At 34.4% G+C, this 16,844-nt stretch overlaps 1 protein-coding gene across 1 annotated transcript in view; it reads right to left on the bottom strand.

Annotated features, from left to right (window-relative positions):
- LOC149070283 (E3 ubiquitin-protein ligase SH3RF3-like) overlaps positions 1-14,493 on the bottom strand; it is a 29,923-nt gene extending 15,430 nt beyond the window's left edge. The window contains exons 1-7 of the mRNA XM_089249563.1: positions 14,323-14,493; positions 10,153-10,565; positions 4,862-4,920; positions 2,534-2,744; positions 1,306-1,401; positions 292-332; positions 115-197 (exon numbers count right to left, since the gene is read on the bottom strand). Of these exons, the coding sequence (XP_089105689.1) occupies positions 115-197; positions 292-332; positions 1,306-1,401; positions 2,534-2,744; positions 4,862-4,920; positions 10,153-10,530 (868 nt within the window). The 5' untranslated portion in view covers positions 10,531-10,565; positions 14,323-14,493. The remainder of the gene's footprint in view (positions 1-114; positions 198-291; positions 333-1,305; positions 1,402-2,533; positions 2,745-4,861; positions 4,921-10,152; positions 10,566-14,322) is intronic.
- Between the last annotated feature and the right edge of the window lie 2,351 nt (positions 14,494-16,844).

Raw genomic sequence — 16,844 nt, forward strand, 5'->3', positions numbered from 1 at the left:
AATAGAAAAACATTTGGACTTATCCCACTGGTAATTATAATGGGAAAGTCACCGGTGCGCATGCACACACACATACACATAAAAAGAAATGAATTAAATATTAATTAAACTAACTCGTAAAATTCTTGGGCATGATAGAATCTGCTCCGTTTGAGACTGGTGTAGGTGGTGCCACTCTGGATGGACCTGGCTGAGTGCTAGAATAAAGAAATTTATTTATTTTACAAAATAATGAAATACTAGTTTAAACAAAAGTATGATTATCATGAGCAATAAGAAATATAAACTCACTTCATTGACAGCTTCAGAAGACAATGTGCTGCTGCATTCATCTACGCAACCAAATAGAAAAGAATAAGAAAAAAAAGATTTCATTTAATATTTTAATCAATAAAATGTATGAGAGAAAGCTATTGTATTTATTTGCCTATCAGCCACAATGCTTACATTTTTAAAAACATCATTTTTGCAGGTTTAGCAAATGGCAAGGCTTGGATGCAGCATCTACATCAATTTTTGTATTGAATGAAACAACCTTCAAATATAGACCAAAAGATCTACTTCTCATGTTTGGTTTTGAGCATTAGCAAGAATTGTTTGTAAAATACAAGGAAACCTTGATTACATGAAAATTAATTTCTATCCTCTAAAAGTGTGGTGAATATGCAGATGTGACACTTGCATACCAAAAGTTAAACAATTTTATTTGTTTGATTTTTTTTTCCTGACTGTGGTAGATAGGCCAAGATTACACTATACAAGTTGCATAAAAGTACCTTTATAAAAGTTGAAAAATTACACCAATAAGTGCATTCGTAACATTCTAGCAAATGCAATCAATCACCTTATTGGTTGTATTTTTCGAGTTTTACAAATGAACTTTTATGAAACTTTTATAGTGTAATCCCAGCCATAGAGCAAGAAATAAATACAATATTATAAAATCAAACTTTTACTGAAAAATTCTACTAAATATTTACAAAATTTACTGTAGCTTTATCATCTGGAGTGCAATAAAATTTCGCAAATCAAAGAGTGTTACGCAACATTCACAGGAACAGACTATGTATATAAAACTTCAATTTTTATACACTACAGTCGAGACTAATTTTCTGGTCCCAAACAATATATTATTTCTTTCAACATCCTTCCCATTTATGAACATTTAATTTTAAGAACTAATTTTTCAAGTCCCTACGGGTTTCTAAAAATGAGCATAAACTGTATGTTGCATTTGAGAGAACATGCAGGAGAAATAACCACAAAACCTGTAATTCTGTATTAAAAAAACAAAACAAAACTTACCTCTACAAATGATATTGGAAAAATTCCTATTTTATCAAACATCTTGCCTTCAGCCCAATTATCATCTATCCTTCGTATGACAGTGATCACTTCACCCTACATAGATAAATCAAATTAGACACATATGCATGCATTTTTTCGAATGTGGTAGCAGAATATGTTGTTTAGAAGCACAAAATTTAAGCAACAATGCATCATTACATTATGTACACATTAGACAGTAAATATATTGCATTTACTTATTTGTAGGACAAGGTTTTTATTGAATTTATCATCTCTTCAAAAAACCCTTGGCCATCCTAATGGACAAGTATGAATATGTAAACAAAAAATTTCACTGAAGTACAAAAAAAATCAATTAACAATGGAAATTTTAGTAACTTTAGAACATTTAAATAACAATGATAATTTTGACTGATTGAAAATTATAATTCAGGATTCATTGAAAATCCAATAATGATGACAAAATTAGTCAGAATTAAAGACTAAAATAGTTTAAAATTAATTAATAAAATAATCAAAAATTGATGAACAAAACAATCAAAAACTAATGAGAGAAGTTCCAGAATTAATGAAAATTCATAATTTATGAAAGACATAATTTTAAGAATTAGTGAAAAGTTTCAATACTTTTGGAGGCACCTCAGTTTTATTAAGAGGTATTAGCCATACATAAGAATCTCATTAGCCATACATAAGAATCTCAATTGTGGCATCAGAGTGAGAGGTGTAATGGTGCTCAACTACCTACACTATTTTGTAACACCATTCTGAGCACCCCCAAAATTTATTCAGAAATCCCATATACAATAACCCACACACAAAAACATTCTGGCATGCCCCAATGTACTAGAAATTTGACACAGGAATGTTTATTAGGAACAGGTATGGTGTAGGCCAGCAGGCCTACTTCATTCAATGTTTATACAATTTGTGATCCTAAAAAAGGAAACTTTCTTATTACATATTTTTTCTCTTCAAACACATATTTTGAAACATTAAAAAAGCTAGCGTATCTATAGAAATGTGCAAAAAATTTATGCAGCCCCTAGATATGTTTTGCAAACACTTGTACTGCACAAATTGTACCCATAAGATCAAGTGATTTCTGAGGTCTCGCCTCAAACAGTATGGTGTACCCACACCCAAAATTACAAACCATGGATTTAAGGAAGAGGAAAAATGAAAAATAATCATATCATCAACATGTGTATTGAGTATAACTTACCTTTTTGAAAGTCAGGCAGTCTTTCTCATCACTTCCAGCCATCTTGAAATCATAAAGCGCTTTACACTGAGGTACATGAGTTCGGAGCAATATAACACGCACGTGCACTGATGGAACGAAACCATATTTTCCATTCAGTTCTCCATAATACCAATTTTGATTTATTTTTCTCTGCAGGAAAATTGTATCACCTTCTTTGAAGGACAGTTCACTGTAAATATAAAAAAATAAGAATTTAAAAAGGAATTAAATTATGAATGTGAAAACATCATACAGGATGCTGACGATGACAAAAAATGGTAACACAATAAGAAAATTGTTTAACAAGTTAAAATATTTGCACACAAGGCTTGACAAACTAGAAAAATAGAATTGCCCACACAAATTCTTAGGAGTCAAGCATATTAAAAAAAAAAAAAAAAAAACCAGTAAAAAATGATACAATCCATTATTAGGGCTTGACGAATCAGGTAAAAAAATCACACAAACCCTAGCAAAATTAAATAGCAGTTCCCTAATTTTTGCCCTAATAAAAAAATATAGTGCAATATACTTTTTTTTTTCAACTTTCCCACAACTTGGTGACCACTTTTAATGTTGGGAGGCATGCAGAAATAAATTCCGAAAATTTTATGCTGCCCTTCCTCCAGATGCAAATTAAGAAATCAAAGAAAATTTCAGGTGCTAATACTAATATTGCTGTTGCCATGGGGACCTGATGCTCAAGATTTATTAAACCATATTCATTATTTAATAATATTAATGTTCAAGTGAAAATTAATAAGCAATGGTGCAGCAAAATTTATTCAAGCCCATGAAGAATAAAAGGAGTAATCAGTTGCTTACAAGATGAATACTGTGCACATTAGTCATATTTGCTTACAAGTCAGAGTATCTCAATTTATTTTTATTTTTTGCTTTCAAATAGGAGATTACTATAATATTCTAATGAACTAACCAACGGTAATACATAAAAAAACCCATCCAGCTTTCTTTGGGGTGATAATAAAAGCAATGCTAGAAAACGTAATTACTAATGATGAAAATTGTTTGAGTTTGAAGACCGTCATCCATTTGAGTTAGTTCTCAACGTTTTCCTAACACTAGTGGTTGGCATAAGGAGAGAATTGATAAAACTGGATCAAAAGTCAAGTTTTTGGAATCTCAGGTTATATTTATGTATATGAGTGGCTTGACATACACTATCGTATTGCGACTGGTCAGTTGATCCTATGGCTGGCAGCGGATTGAGAACAGTTCTTACGCCGAGAGAACCAGATTGGCCGAGAGATGTGGATTTATCTGATTGGCTGTTTTCGTCATTCTGTTGATGGATCTTGAAGGGGAACCTTCCCCTTTGTGGCCAAATGATGGCTGTGAAAATCTTATCAAGTAATTACTAATGTTGCATTTGTATAACTGAAGGGAGGGGTGTATGTGTGTTTTATCACCTACTGAACTGGTCTGTTATCTGTGTAATAATTTATTCTCTCTCTAAATAAATAGTCTTATTTCAGTCCTACCTTAGTACTCATCTCTAACAACAGTATTATATTAGCAGTTTTTTTCCCTCTGAAAGGTTGGAGAATAGATATTTATTTAAAAAAATAATTCCCCAAAAAAATATAATACTTGAACGATGTCAGATGGAGACCTTATAAGGTTTTTAGACTTTTCCAGGAATTGATAATCCTTTTATATTAGAAGACACACCATCATGAAATCGGAAAATTTCATGTATTCTCAAACACAGATTTACACCAATCAAATACAAGAAAGTTTATATGTCAATAGGCCTATTGATTTTCTAGTCATTATGGTGCCTAGGATCTGTCGAGCCTTGATTTAATTCATAAGTGGGAAAATATCGAGCCTAGATAACCCTTTCAGGCCCAGTTCTCACAAACATAGGGCCGTTTTCCTTGCTGCTGCACATATTATTTTTTAACACCAGTGAGTTTAGCCCTGACTTCAACGATGAACACATAATTCTTGAAGTCAGAGATTCAGTTCAGAAAAAAAAAAAAAAATCTAGAGTGATAAAAAGCAACCCCCTCCCCCATTTATGTGCGCAGGGTCTGAAAGGATTATAAAAGATGATTTTTGCGGTCCCTTTAAAAGACCCGAATAGCTCTAATAATATTAAGTATTACTTATATTATATATACTCCCAACCTAAAAATTAAAGTTTTTATTAAAACAAAAAAACTGAAACAACTGATGAAGCTTTATAATTAACAATAAATAAATTATTGCAAATTGAAACATTTTTTGCAGCATTTTTTCGAGGAATAAAATGTGTAAATTACAGTTCAATCCCATACTCACCCTGGCTCCTTAGCTTCATAAGAAGAATAAGCTCTGGCCCAGGGATAGCAGCGAGATGCCTATAAAATGACATAAAATTTAACGAAGACACTTTAATACATATTTTAATTAGTTTAAATATAAAAAATTATGTCCAAGACATACACAAAAACAATATCAAGTGTAAAAAGTAATTACCCTCTTCAATTACAAGTGATTGGCAAGAAATTTGGATGCTCTTTATTTGACAAATCGGCAATAAAAAGGGTAGTCTTGTCATAACCTAACCACGAACATTAGAAGAAAGGAAAAGGGGGAAAAAATGAAAGAGTGAAACTGTATAATAGATAAGTTGATAAGAATGCAGGTACAAAGTTAGATTTCTCTTTTCAACCTCACCCAACCTTTCCTCTTTCGCTCTTATAAGAAAGATACATCATATGTGAAAAGAAATCACTGGCAGGGTATACAAAAAGCCAAAAGGAAAAAAACTCATAGGGTTGCAACAACTCTTCGTGAGGATGAGGAAAGAAAACCGGGTGAACTTGTTTGAATTTATTCCACCGGTGTTTGAATACAATATTACATCCTTCATCGTAAAATGGTTAATCATCATATTTCTCGACACAGCCAAAGAGAAAAAGTAAGAAAAACTTGACAATACAGTGATACCTTGGTTTACGAGCATAATTTGTTCGGTAAACATGCTGGTAAGATAAAACACCAGTATATTAAAGCAAACGTCTCCGTAAGAAATAATCAGGGCTCCCACTTAAGAAATTATAAAAGGTAGGATAAAGTTGGACTAAAAGTAGTATGGGGGAAGGTACCCCCTTTGACACCATAATCATTGCATAATAAAAAAAAATCCCTAAAAAATTGTTTTATTTAAAAAAAATGTAAATATTATTTTTTCACAGCACTATTTCAGTATTCTGTAAGATTGACTCAAGCCAAAGCAAAATGACAGAAATGACGGTTACAGAAACAATTTTTGGTCAAAACACAGATAAGTCTTTTCTCTCTGTCTCTCATAATATATATTACATTCTTTTTTTGGAGTCTTTCACAGTTCAGTCTGTTGACTCTTTTTGACAGTGCACAGCAAATTATGAGATGGCATCTAAGTTTTTTTAAGAATGACACTCTTTCGAGACCACTTCCAAAAGCACATTGAAAAATATGTAAATTACAAAGTCTGATGTAAATAAGTCAAGGTCAACCAGATAATTTTGCTCCATCGACCATATATTTTTTTTAAGGAATTTTTTATTTATGTTTCTTACATTTTACTAATTCAATACCAATGTAATTTTTGTAATTTTTTTTGTGACAAATGAAGCACTTCCATTTCTAGCTCTTTACTGAACATTGTAAATATTGTTTATGCCTTTTCATGCTTTAAAAATACACAAACAAGACAATTGAATACTATTGGGTAGCATCAGAATCACCAAACCTAAAATAGACCTAAGTATCCAACTGTTTTGCAATGCAAACTACTGTTTCACCTATACACAAAACGTGGATCATAATTTTGAATGATAAATGTTAGTTACTGTCCAAGAACATGAAAAGTAAATACAAGGTTATTTTTTCATCCAGACAGAAGTTTTTAATGACTACTTTACTTGGTGAACCCTCAAACTAAGAAAATGAAAAATTAATAAACCAATCGGTCCACATACAACGCCACCCAAATAACCTTAAAAATGATACAATTTCTACTTTGACAGAATCATTAACTGCAATCTATATTTGTAATATTTGGCAATATTTCGATGATTTCCTGCTTAAAATCAATTAGGCTACATGTGAATTTTGTTGATAGGATTTGGTAAAAAAAGTATGAAAAGTAAGACAAAAACCAGAAAGTAGGACAATTTACCGAAAAGTAGGAAATGGGGCAAAATGGCATAACTTAAGAATTCCAATTGATATTACTACCAAATTTCTGTTTTAACTTTCACTAGCTAGAAGCCAAGTTTTTCACCTAAAATATAATGCCAAGCAACATTTTAGTGGAAATTAACATTTTTTTTTGTTGTTGAAGCTCGGGTTCCATTTTTTGAGTGCCTGAATAACTTCTCTCTACCATTTTAATTGCTGAAAGTTTTTAATAGATTGGCTGTACAGGGCACTCCAGACGTATCTCAAGAACACTATTCCATATTTTATAGTAATTTAAACAATGTGGGGTAAAGTGGTCATAGCATTAGGCTTAACTAACACTTAGTTGCTAGGAGCTATTTTGCCTAACATATAATTGAACTTGTAAGATTTTTTTTACTTAATTTATTTTTTACTTAATGTAGTTCAATTTTTTTTCTTTTCCAGAGCAAACATGTGCACATGGAAAGTAGGTGTTTGAACCTATATGTGAAAAGAATATACAACAGTACTCTGACATTCTTCCATTAGTATTGTTAGCTGTTGGAAAGAGCATTAGAGTATCATGTGAGCTGCAAGAACATGAGTTAAAGATTCCATATGACTTAAGGAAGATGGATCATTAACAAGTCAAGACAAAAGGATTCCAGAAGAAAATCACGGTTACCATGCAAAGGAGACTGGTATTGAAGGCTTGAAATCTCTTGTTAAATGTGAACAACCCCCCACCCCTTTTGTAGATGTTGAACTTTCACAATTCACAACCAAGAGAAGTAAAGATACAGAATCAACTTCATGAGTGGCTGACTTGAACTTAGAAAGTGTCAAAATTAGCTAATATCAGTGTTGTGTCTGATGAGAGACTTGAAACGAGCCATATACTGACTACCTTGGCCTCGTTAATCTCAGCTGTAAACGAAAGGGTAATACAGAACTTAAGGGCAAAATGAAAACATGTCCAGGATAGAATAGGAGAAACCTTAATTAAGGAAATAGTTGAACTTTGACTGCCACAAAATAAATATGCGAAAATTACATTAAACTTCCATAGTCAAAGAAAAAATTTCTTGAAGATCTGAGGCAAATCTATAACTATTCAAACTTTATGAAAGATGTCAGAAGGCTGTGTGTGTGGGGTGCTGGTTTATTATGAAGAGAACAAAAACCAATAATGCAAATGATCAGACAAGTGATTAATAAAGATTTATTATCTGTTGAATATCTTGAAAGAGCCTAAATAATGAATTTTTATACCTTTCCAGAAAATAAGGCCATAGATGAAATAAGAGAGCAGTTGTATTTGAAGATCCTAATGAAGCCAAGATTTATAACCATAGAATACATTAAAAGTTATAAATTTAAAAGTAGAAAATGATTGTTTGATAAATGTGTTAAATAAAATTTCAATGCCCACTGATTATTTTCTTAAAATTTCATTATTATTTGGTATGACCATTTTACCCCATGCACTACTCACTTTACCCAATCCCATGGAATAAAGTGGTCATAAAAGTGAGGTCTAAAAAGTTGCAGAAAAAAAACTGTTACACTCAAAAAATATTTTTGAAAAATGTGCTAATATACTCTCTAAGAATGTAATGTAAAATATCAGCCAAAAAATATCCTATTTTTGAAAAAGCCATATGGTTATATTTCTTTGGATATCTTATTATCTTATCTTCTTCTTATTATCTTATCATCTTCTTATTATCTTATCATCTTCTTATTATCTTATCATCTTCTTATTATCTTATCTTATCTTCTTCTTATTATCTTATCATCTTCTTATTATCTTATCTTATCTTCTTATACTTCTTATCTCTTCAAAGATAAAAACACCTCTTTTTATAACCATTTTACCTGACCCTAGGACAAACGGGAGCCCAGAATAATGAAGAATCACATGATTTGTTCCACAACAGCCGTGATATTTTTTTCTCAAAGATAATGAGAACGAAGGCTGATTAATTTAATTTATAAATTATTGTACTTTCACTTATTTTATGCTGCTCCTCCGTAGTTGCAGCTCTGAATATGCCAACAATATTTTTTTTTTAATTAGGTCCTTCGTTAAAATGATAAAAAGTGCCCTGTAAAATGCTTGGTTGAATTGTCCCCCCCCCCCCCTAAAAAACTCAACTAAGGTGGCCTTGCTTGCAATGAGAAAAGAAAAAAGGGTCAGCTTAGTGTTATCATGTGACTTTCGAAGATACAAATCTGTGTGTGTACGTGCTCTTATAAACTAGTCTTCATACAGAAAGTCTGCTACACATACCACTTGTATTGCACAACATCCCCCATTTATTTATGTACACTCAATTTTCAGAACAATACAAAAAAAAGCAGGGACTTCACTTCAAAATCTTTGCATACATTAAAAAAACAATCTGGCTTGTGTTATGAATGATACTGCTGCTGTCAGTTGGGTCAATAACAGGGCACAGGAAATAAGGCCTGTAAGCTACAGTGGAACCTCGATTTAATGAATCAGATAAAACAACATTTGTATCTGTTACATTGAGGAAGATCGTTATATCAGGTTTTGGCTATATTGAAAGTTTTTTATTGAAGCTCTATATGTCCATATGGCTGTAATTCTAAATAATTTACTTTGTCGCCCAGGACCAGTTTCCATTTTAGTAGCAAACCTTCTCATAATGTTGAATGGGAAAAACAGTAAGCGTGCTCTTTATGATTTGGCATCGGAATAACCAGCCTCCCCCTGCTCTTTCCTACTGTTGCGGCTCTGAATATGCCTACATTTTTTTTTTTCAAATTTTGTCTTTCACTGAAATGATAAAAAGCACCCAGTAAAATGCTAGGCTGAATTGCATTCCCCCATCTCACTAAGATGGCCTTACTCGCAATGACAGGAAAAAAGGGTCAGCTTAGTTGTCATCATGTGACTTTCGACCGATACAAATCTGTGTTTGTGTGTAGATCCCCTTATAAACTAGTCTTTACACAGAAAGTTTCGCAACACACACCAATTGTATTGTAAGACATCCCTCATTTATCAGGTCAAACCTTGTTTAAATTTTTGCTTGTGTTGCAAACAACTCATTACTTACAAAAATCCAAGGTTTCATTGCATTTGAAATCTTAATGCAATCCCCTTACCTTTCCAAGATACCTATCATACCAATTAGACCATGGCAACCTGGCACCTAAGATTTGTCCAACCCTGTAATACAGTATAACCCGCTTTTGGCAAAATAATACTTTCCCTTGTATAATAAAAATATGCATTTTGTTATTAAAATCCCAGATCAATGAATACCCCTCTTTTATGGATGAATTCTTTTGTTCTGCCAGTGTCCACAAAAGAGAGGTTTTACTGTAATTCAATGAAAAAATCATTGGCCAATTTCCACAACTGTTTCTAAAAAATTATATAATTAGATTTTTAAAAAACATTATACCTGTTTAATCACACCCTTGTTGAGTTCCGCTCCTGGCACAGTCTGTCTTGCGTCTTGGTCCTGGAGTGATATCGGTGGCGTAACAGAACTGTTACTATCATTTATTGTATCTTCATCGACCTTGACAGAGTTCAGATGCGATTTCGTCTTCATACCCTCCAGAAGTCTTATGAGCAGAATATTGCCAGGTAGGTCTTCGACTTTCACCTGCACCAATACTCTGCATTCTGGACACCTAAGCTCTTTTTTGGCATCAACAATGTCCCGTAAGCAACGTCTACAAAACGTATGTTGACAGGGAAGAACTTTGCTAGTGGCGTCTAACTGCTCCAAACATACGGAGCACTCGAGCAGCTCCTTCAATAACTTCTCGTCCATTTTACCATGTGCTTTTTTATAACATCTAATAGCACCTGTAAAATGAAATTTTACTTATTAAATGTTAGAGGAACATGAACAATTTACATGTTTTGATCAGCTTGCAATAGATAATGCCACAAAAGGTGGTTAATGTTGAAATCATATTATGAAGAATGAGCAGCTAATAACTGGATATAAAATGACCCTGCAATTCGGACACATTCCTCTGTGGGATTTCTAACAAATTGTTATTGATACTGGGGAAGGAGGGAGTATATCTTTGCCCACGTGCATCATCTGTATGTTAAAGGGCATACTACAAATATAAAGGAATATTTCTAAACAAGTCTGCAACTAAGGGTAAGCGGGACGTCTTGGTTCTTTTCCAGTTATGGCAAAAACTTAAAAACCCTAAAATTAATTATTAAACCAAAATTTGAATTGAAAACTCTCATTCACATAATGGGGGAAAAAATTCACGGCAATGCCTCCCATGCATAGACAGGAATCTGTTTTTGCAGAGACAGTTTTTACCACTGTTTTTTCACAGATGGCAAAAACTTTCTGATCTTGATACAGTGAAAAATCTTGATATGATATTCTATAAATCAAGTTAAAAAATACTGTTGTAGAGAGATTTATTGTTATATCGAGCATCACTGTAGTGAGGTTTCACTGTATAGTAATACTCCGACTTATAGGCCTACTACCTCCAGTTGTGCGATTTCAGAGTTACACGATTATCTGTGAAAATTGCATGTTTCTGAAATTCAAGCATAATCACTGGATTATTGCTGAGATAGTGGAGATCATTAAGTGATAATCAAGTAAAAAAATTGTTTTGTTTGATCAAAGCATTATATTTAATGGAATTACATCAATTCTTGAAAGATTACAGTATTTACAGATGAAAACTTTGCCAGGAATTCAGAATGAAACCCCAAGGCTTATTTGATGTTTTCACAGAGAAGATCACAATTTTCACACCCGAAGTTCAACACCAAGTTTAAAAAATAATTTGTTTAATGTATTGTTCTTTGATGGCAATGCACCCCTGGTCTGAAACTTCCAATAAACTTCAACTCATGGTTGAAATTTGTTTCCTGGCCTCCAAGCACGAGCAGCTCATTTCTTTTGATTGGTCGAGATCAGTGCTGGACGAATCGCAAAAAAAAATCTGGGTGGCAGAAATTTTTTTTACCCCTAAAAAAAGGTCTATAATAATGCTTTTTTTTACTTTTTCAGGGCATAGTGACTGTCTTTTGTGTTGGTAGATATGCTACAATAAATTCCAAATATTTTGTGGTGCTCTCAGTCTGCAATTTAGTATAACTACACAAAGAATATTTCATGCTCCAATACAAATTGTTTAGTCGCTGGATTCTAACCTGGCGCCTGGGATTTGTCCAGCCCTGGTCGAGGTGCTATCAATGTTATCAAAACATTCACAGCATTTAGCACACAACTTTCATTTGCGCAGATTTCAGAGTGCAAATACAGATTTTAAAAGTGTTTTTTTTATTGGACTGGAGTGCCATCACAACTCAAGTTAAATTTATAAAGATCCATAGGAAAAAATCACAGCATTATAGTCACAGCAAGAAAGGAAAAAACTGGTGTTACGTCTTTATGGTTTACATACAGTTTTCCCTACAGGTTTTTGCTCTTTCTAAAATTTTTTTTCTAATATCTGTTGATTAACTAATGAGATGACTCAACGGTGCACCTAGCCTATCCAATAATGTACATGTGGCAAACTCTTGCGCCTGGCTAGTCCAGCAAGCGACAAATACAATGGTACAACAGGCGAAATACAAAATGAGGTGACTGAGGAAAAGATGTCCATAACAAAGGACATACACTCTTTTAACTCTCTCGCGCGACCAGACGGTCTCATGAACCTACTCTGTATTATATTTAAAATGTCTAACATTCACGCAAAAAACAAATAAATTGTGTTAAAAACTTTAAAGGTGCACTATTAGTGTCCCACTAATATATACATATATTTCTATGGGAAAAACTGTCCCAACTTCAGTAGTTGTTGCCAATCCTCCCACCTATTGCATGACATGGGAAGGATGGGAGACTACTGTGCTTTGTATATTTTAGAAAGAATTGGTTTACTTTGAACAACTTCTATTACATTTCTTCTATTACACTTCTATTACTAAAATTTGCTACTTCTATTACAAACACCATTGTGTGTGAAGAGTAGAACAGCCTACTAAATGTTTTAAACGCTTTTGTAAAACATAATTTATGCTTATTCTTTGATTGATAAAATTGAATAAGCATATATATTATGTTAATTCTTAAACCAGAGTTTGTGTATGTTTCAAACTTAAATTTTTATGATGAGAGAACAGAAATGTATGAAGTACAGTCAAACCTTGTTAGTGCATCACCCGGTTAACACGTCACTCCGCTTAACGGGTCACTTTTTAGAAGTCCCATTGTCCTCAGGCAGGAATTGGCATAGCTATGGCTTACTCCATTTAACGAGTCCCTCCGCTTACTAAGTCATATTTTCGCTTTCCCAAGAATGACTCATTAACGAGGTTTGACTGTATATAAATTTTCGATGCTTGGAAAAACCCATTAATGCCAGGACATTTTTTACAGCAGTTTTTCCCAGCAATGAAAAGGGACATCAAGAAGTGTTTGTATTCAAAACTATCTTATTTGCATTTATAAAAATAAATAAATGCACAATAATGCCTTACATTCATAAATAAGGAAAAAAAATCAATTTTTGCTGAAATAGTTTTTACTGCGGTTTTTCTTTCTCAGATATGGCAAAAATTCGCCAACTTTGATAGAAATACATGTGTTGGGTTGGATAGTCTTCCAGTATCTGAGAACTACTACTACTTAACCGTACATGCATCTTGTACACATCTATTGCGGAATTTCTAAGGAATCGGTTTACATGCCAAAATGTTTGTGGCGAGTGTAGCCCCAAACATATTCACCAACTACCACTGTGCCAGTTGCTATGGCGACTAAAAAATTTGGGCCTAAAAAATTTTCTATACGTAATAGCTAAATTTGAGTCTGAAGATGCCACAAAGTTTTCTGATTTCAATACACATCTTTTAGCATGGATTTGAGCTATCAGGTCCCGATAAAGTCGTTATAACCTTAATTAGGGCTGTTCTTCAGCAAAAACTATGCTTGGCTCCTAAATATTTTTTAGATTTGTCAAGTCTTGCTAATCGCTGAAATTTTGTCTCATAATTATCGCTTGAATTTGGCTCAAAGCTGGTTATAATGTACAACTGAGAGCATTGTTTCTTATTGTACCATAAAAATGCATTTACATCTTTAATCATTCATATAACTTTTGACGGGAATGGGTTGTTTGCAGTTGCAGTTGTTCAGATTACTGCGAATGATGTTCAAGTAATCAAATTTCGGTTATCAAGAATTAATACTGCTGGGAAAAAAACCCGCCAAATTATCGCCAAATCTCGGTTGGCACCACTATTTTGTAAGTAAACAGAGATTTGAACAATTTTATATACAATTTCAACGAGACTAACTGTTCATGAACTAGTCATACATAAAACAATGTTAAAAAAATCATTGTAACCTGGGATGGACAACGCCAATTAAAAAACCAATTTCATGTTTACATGGCAAATAAACAGGAAACGCAATCATGTCATAATTTATCTTCGGAACACAGTTCAAATTACATTGTAATTGAGCTCGAATTGACTCATGATAAAATGTAAATAGGATTTCATCATGTTAGTCACAAACAGGTTTCGTTCAAAGTTATGCAAACCCAGCTCCATTACTTACAATTCACTTTCAATTTTCAATTTGGCTCGAAAGTCTTCTCGTTATAATTTCACCTATGAGAAAATTATTAATTGTCACCGATAAAAGTATTTGTTTTATCACAGACTTTAAAATATTTGGCACGGAAAAGTTTATTTTTCATGATAAATACACACTCGAGAGTTAACATTCAGTACAAGTTAGAAGGCTCTACTAGATACATCTCACGAGAAATTGCGCAAACTATTTCATAATTCGTACTCTAGCGGCAATTTTAGTAAGCTTCATAGTAGTGACATTAAATGTCGTCTGATCCAGTGGTTCTCCACCTGGGGCCATATGGCCCCCCTTGCGGTCCTGGGATATTCTAGGGGGGCCACGGGAGAAAATCAGAAGAAAGGTGATCCACGACAGGTGGTGAAGGGAGTCATAGAGAGCTGTGAAGAGAAAAAAGCTTTAAAAGTCAAACATGGTTGAAAAAAATATTACTACTTTCAAAATTCATCAGATCCGTTCATAGAACCAGGGTCATCTTAACCCTTGGGTCTATGTGGGCATGACCCGGGTCTTCATGTCTATAATGGAGGGAGGGGGGACTGCACTATATGGGGACTGGTACTATGACTTTCATATGTAAGCTGTTACTTCCAGCTAAGTATGGAGGGCCGCCAGAGCAACGGTTGATGCGTTGGGAGGGTTGATTTATCGTGCATGTTTGTTGGATCGTACCGTATTTTACACAGACAGTTTTTTAACATAAAATTTGACTCCTGGGAGAGATGATAATCCACCATTTGAGTCCGTGCCTAGCCAGGATTCCAGAGATTGATCTGATTTATTAAAATTTCATTCGAACCCCATAGTGGTGGTCGGCTGAAGTTGGTTTTCTGTGGTTCCCAACTTCAAGGCGCAAATGCGAGCCGATCTCCCCGTTAAAAAGTCTCGCCACAGAGAGCAACAGTCCTACAACGATAAATCATTCAATCATAACACTTCAGTCATAGTTAGAAAAACTGGTGGCAGATGGCAGCACTACACATAACAAGCATTACAGAGAAACAAAAAACTTCACGTCAGGTTTCACTACACGTACACGCACATTTCCGCATGTACCGATTCGTTGGGGGTTCCGCGGGGGGGGGGGGAGGGTGCATGTGTGGTGTAACAGTAGTAGGTAGGGCCTCCAAAAAATGGCTCGGGGATCCATGATGTTCTTAAGTCAGCCACCTCGTTGGGCAATTTGCCTGTTGTGGCGTTGTATTTGTATTTATTTATATAATAAAAAAATAGAAAGTATCTCAATCTTGGATGAGGGTAGGGGGGGGCCCTGGATACGACAGGGGGGCCACGAGAAAAAATGTGATCCATAGAGGGCCATGAGCTGAAAAGGTTAAGAAACACTGGTCTGATCAGTGTTTCTGAGAGCCTCATCAATACTCTATGAGCAACGAGAGGAATGACCGAGCGTGTGCGAGCATGTGAGTGATTATAAAAGTGACCCAGAAAGTATGCCATCAGGTGAGTGATCAGTGAGTGACAAAAAAAAGTAAGCTATACTCTGTTCATTCTCACTTGGGTCCTGATGTAAATAAAAGCACGTGTGCGATGCCCAAAATGATTGGTTGAAGAACATTTCACCTTTTCTTACTGTGCAACACCGCCAAAAATATAATCCTTTGTCGTTTGCCTCTCATACCATAAAATACCTCATAATTTTTATTTTTTTTAAATATTTATTTCCATAATATAATTTCCATATAATTTCAAAGTTATCTGGAAGGCGGGAAAAAATATTTTTTAAAGATCGGTCACAAAGCGTTTTTGCTGCTATGTCTTCAGGGTGGGTGTTGACGGGATACGCCTTTCTCAGTCAAACATTACCGTCCCCATTTTTAAACGGAAGTTTCATTTTATTATTATTATTCCTATTCGCAAACAGATTTGATATACGCTTGTATACGCTTCTTCAAGAGTTCTTGCAAGAAAAAGAGCTTTCTTCTTTATCGTTTGATGACATATGAATGAAATATGCGCGTCTATCGTGTTTGGCAGAGACATTTGAAAATGCATTTCTTTGCAGCTGCTCTGGATTCCTATAAACAAAGTTTCTGTCAACAAGATTTTTTTTCCCCACCCACACGCTTTGACGTGCATCCTGAACGGGGGGGGGGGTTAACTTATCGTTTGTGGTGAATATACGCATTTCAAAAGAATTCTCACTTCTGCTTGAGCAGCTTGTTGGGAAGAAGTATTATATTGGTTTCGTCGAAGGCGGCGAGCCGAAGAAGTCTGAGGATTAAAGGCCCGTTTACACGAGGCAAGCGCTTTAGTTGGTAACTTAATTTTTAGTTGCCAAGTACGATACAATGTATGCAGACGATAAGGGCCGTTTACACGGCTTTAGTTGACAAGTGCGCAAGTGCAGAAGTGATTTAGTTGGTAAGTCAGATAAGAACGGTTCTATTTTTTCCGGTTAAGTAGACCTATGCGCATGCGCCAGTGGGCGTGACCTGCCGCTCTGGAGGGGTCTTTTTGCTCTCTCA

The sequence above is a fragment of the Pholcus phalangioides genome, unplaced genomic scaffold, assembly GCF_987345545.1.
Source record: "Pholcus phalangioides strain wild (caught in Gottingen) unplaced genomic scaffold, Ppha-v1.0 ptg000022l_1, whole genome shotgun sequence".
Taxonomy (NCBI): domain Eukaryota; kingdom Metazoa; phylum Arthropoda; class Arachnida; order Araneae; family Pholcidae; genus Pholcus; species Pholcus phalangioides.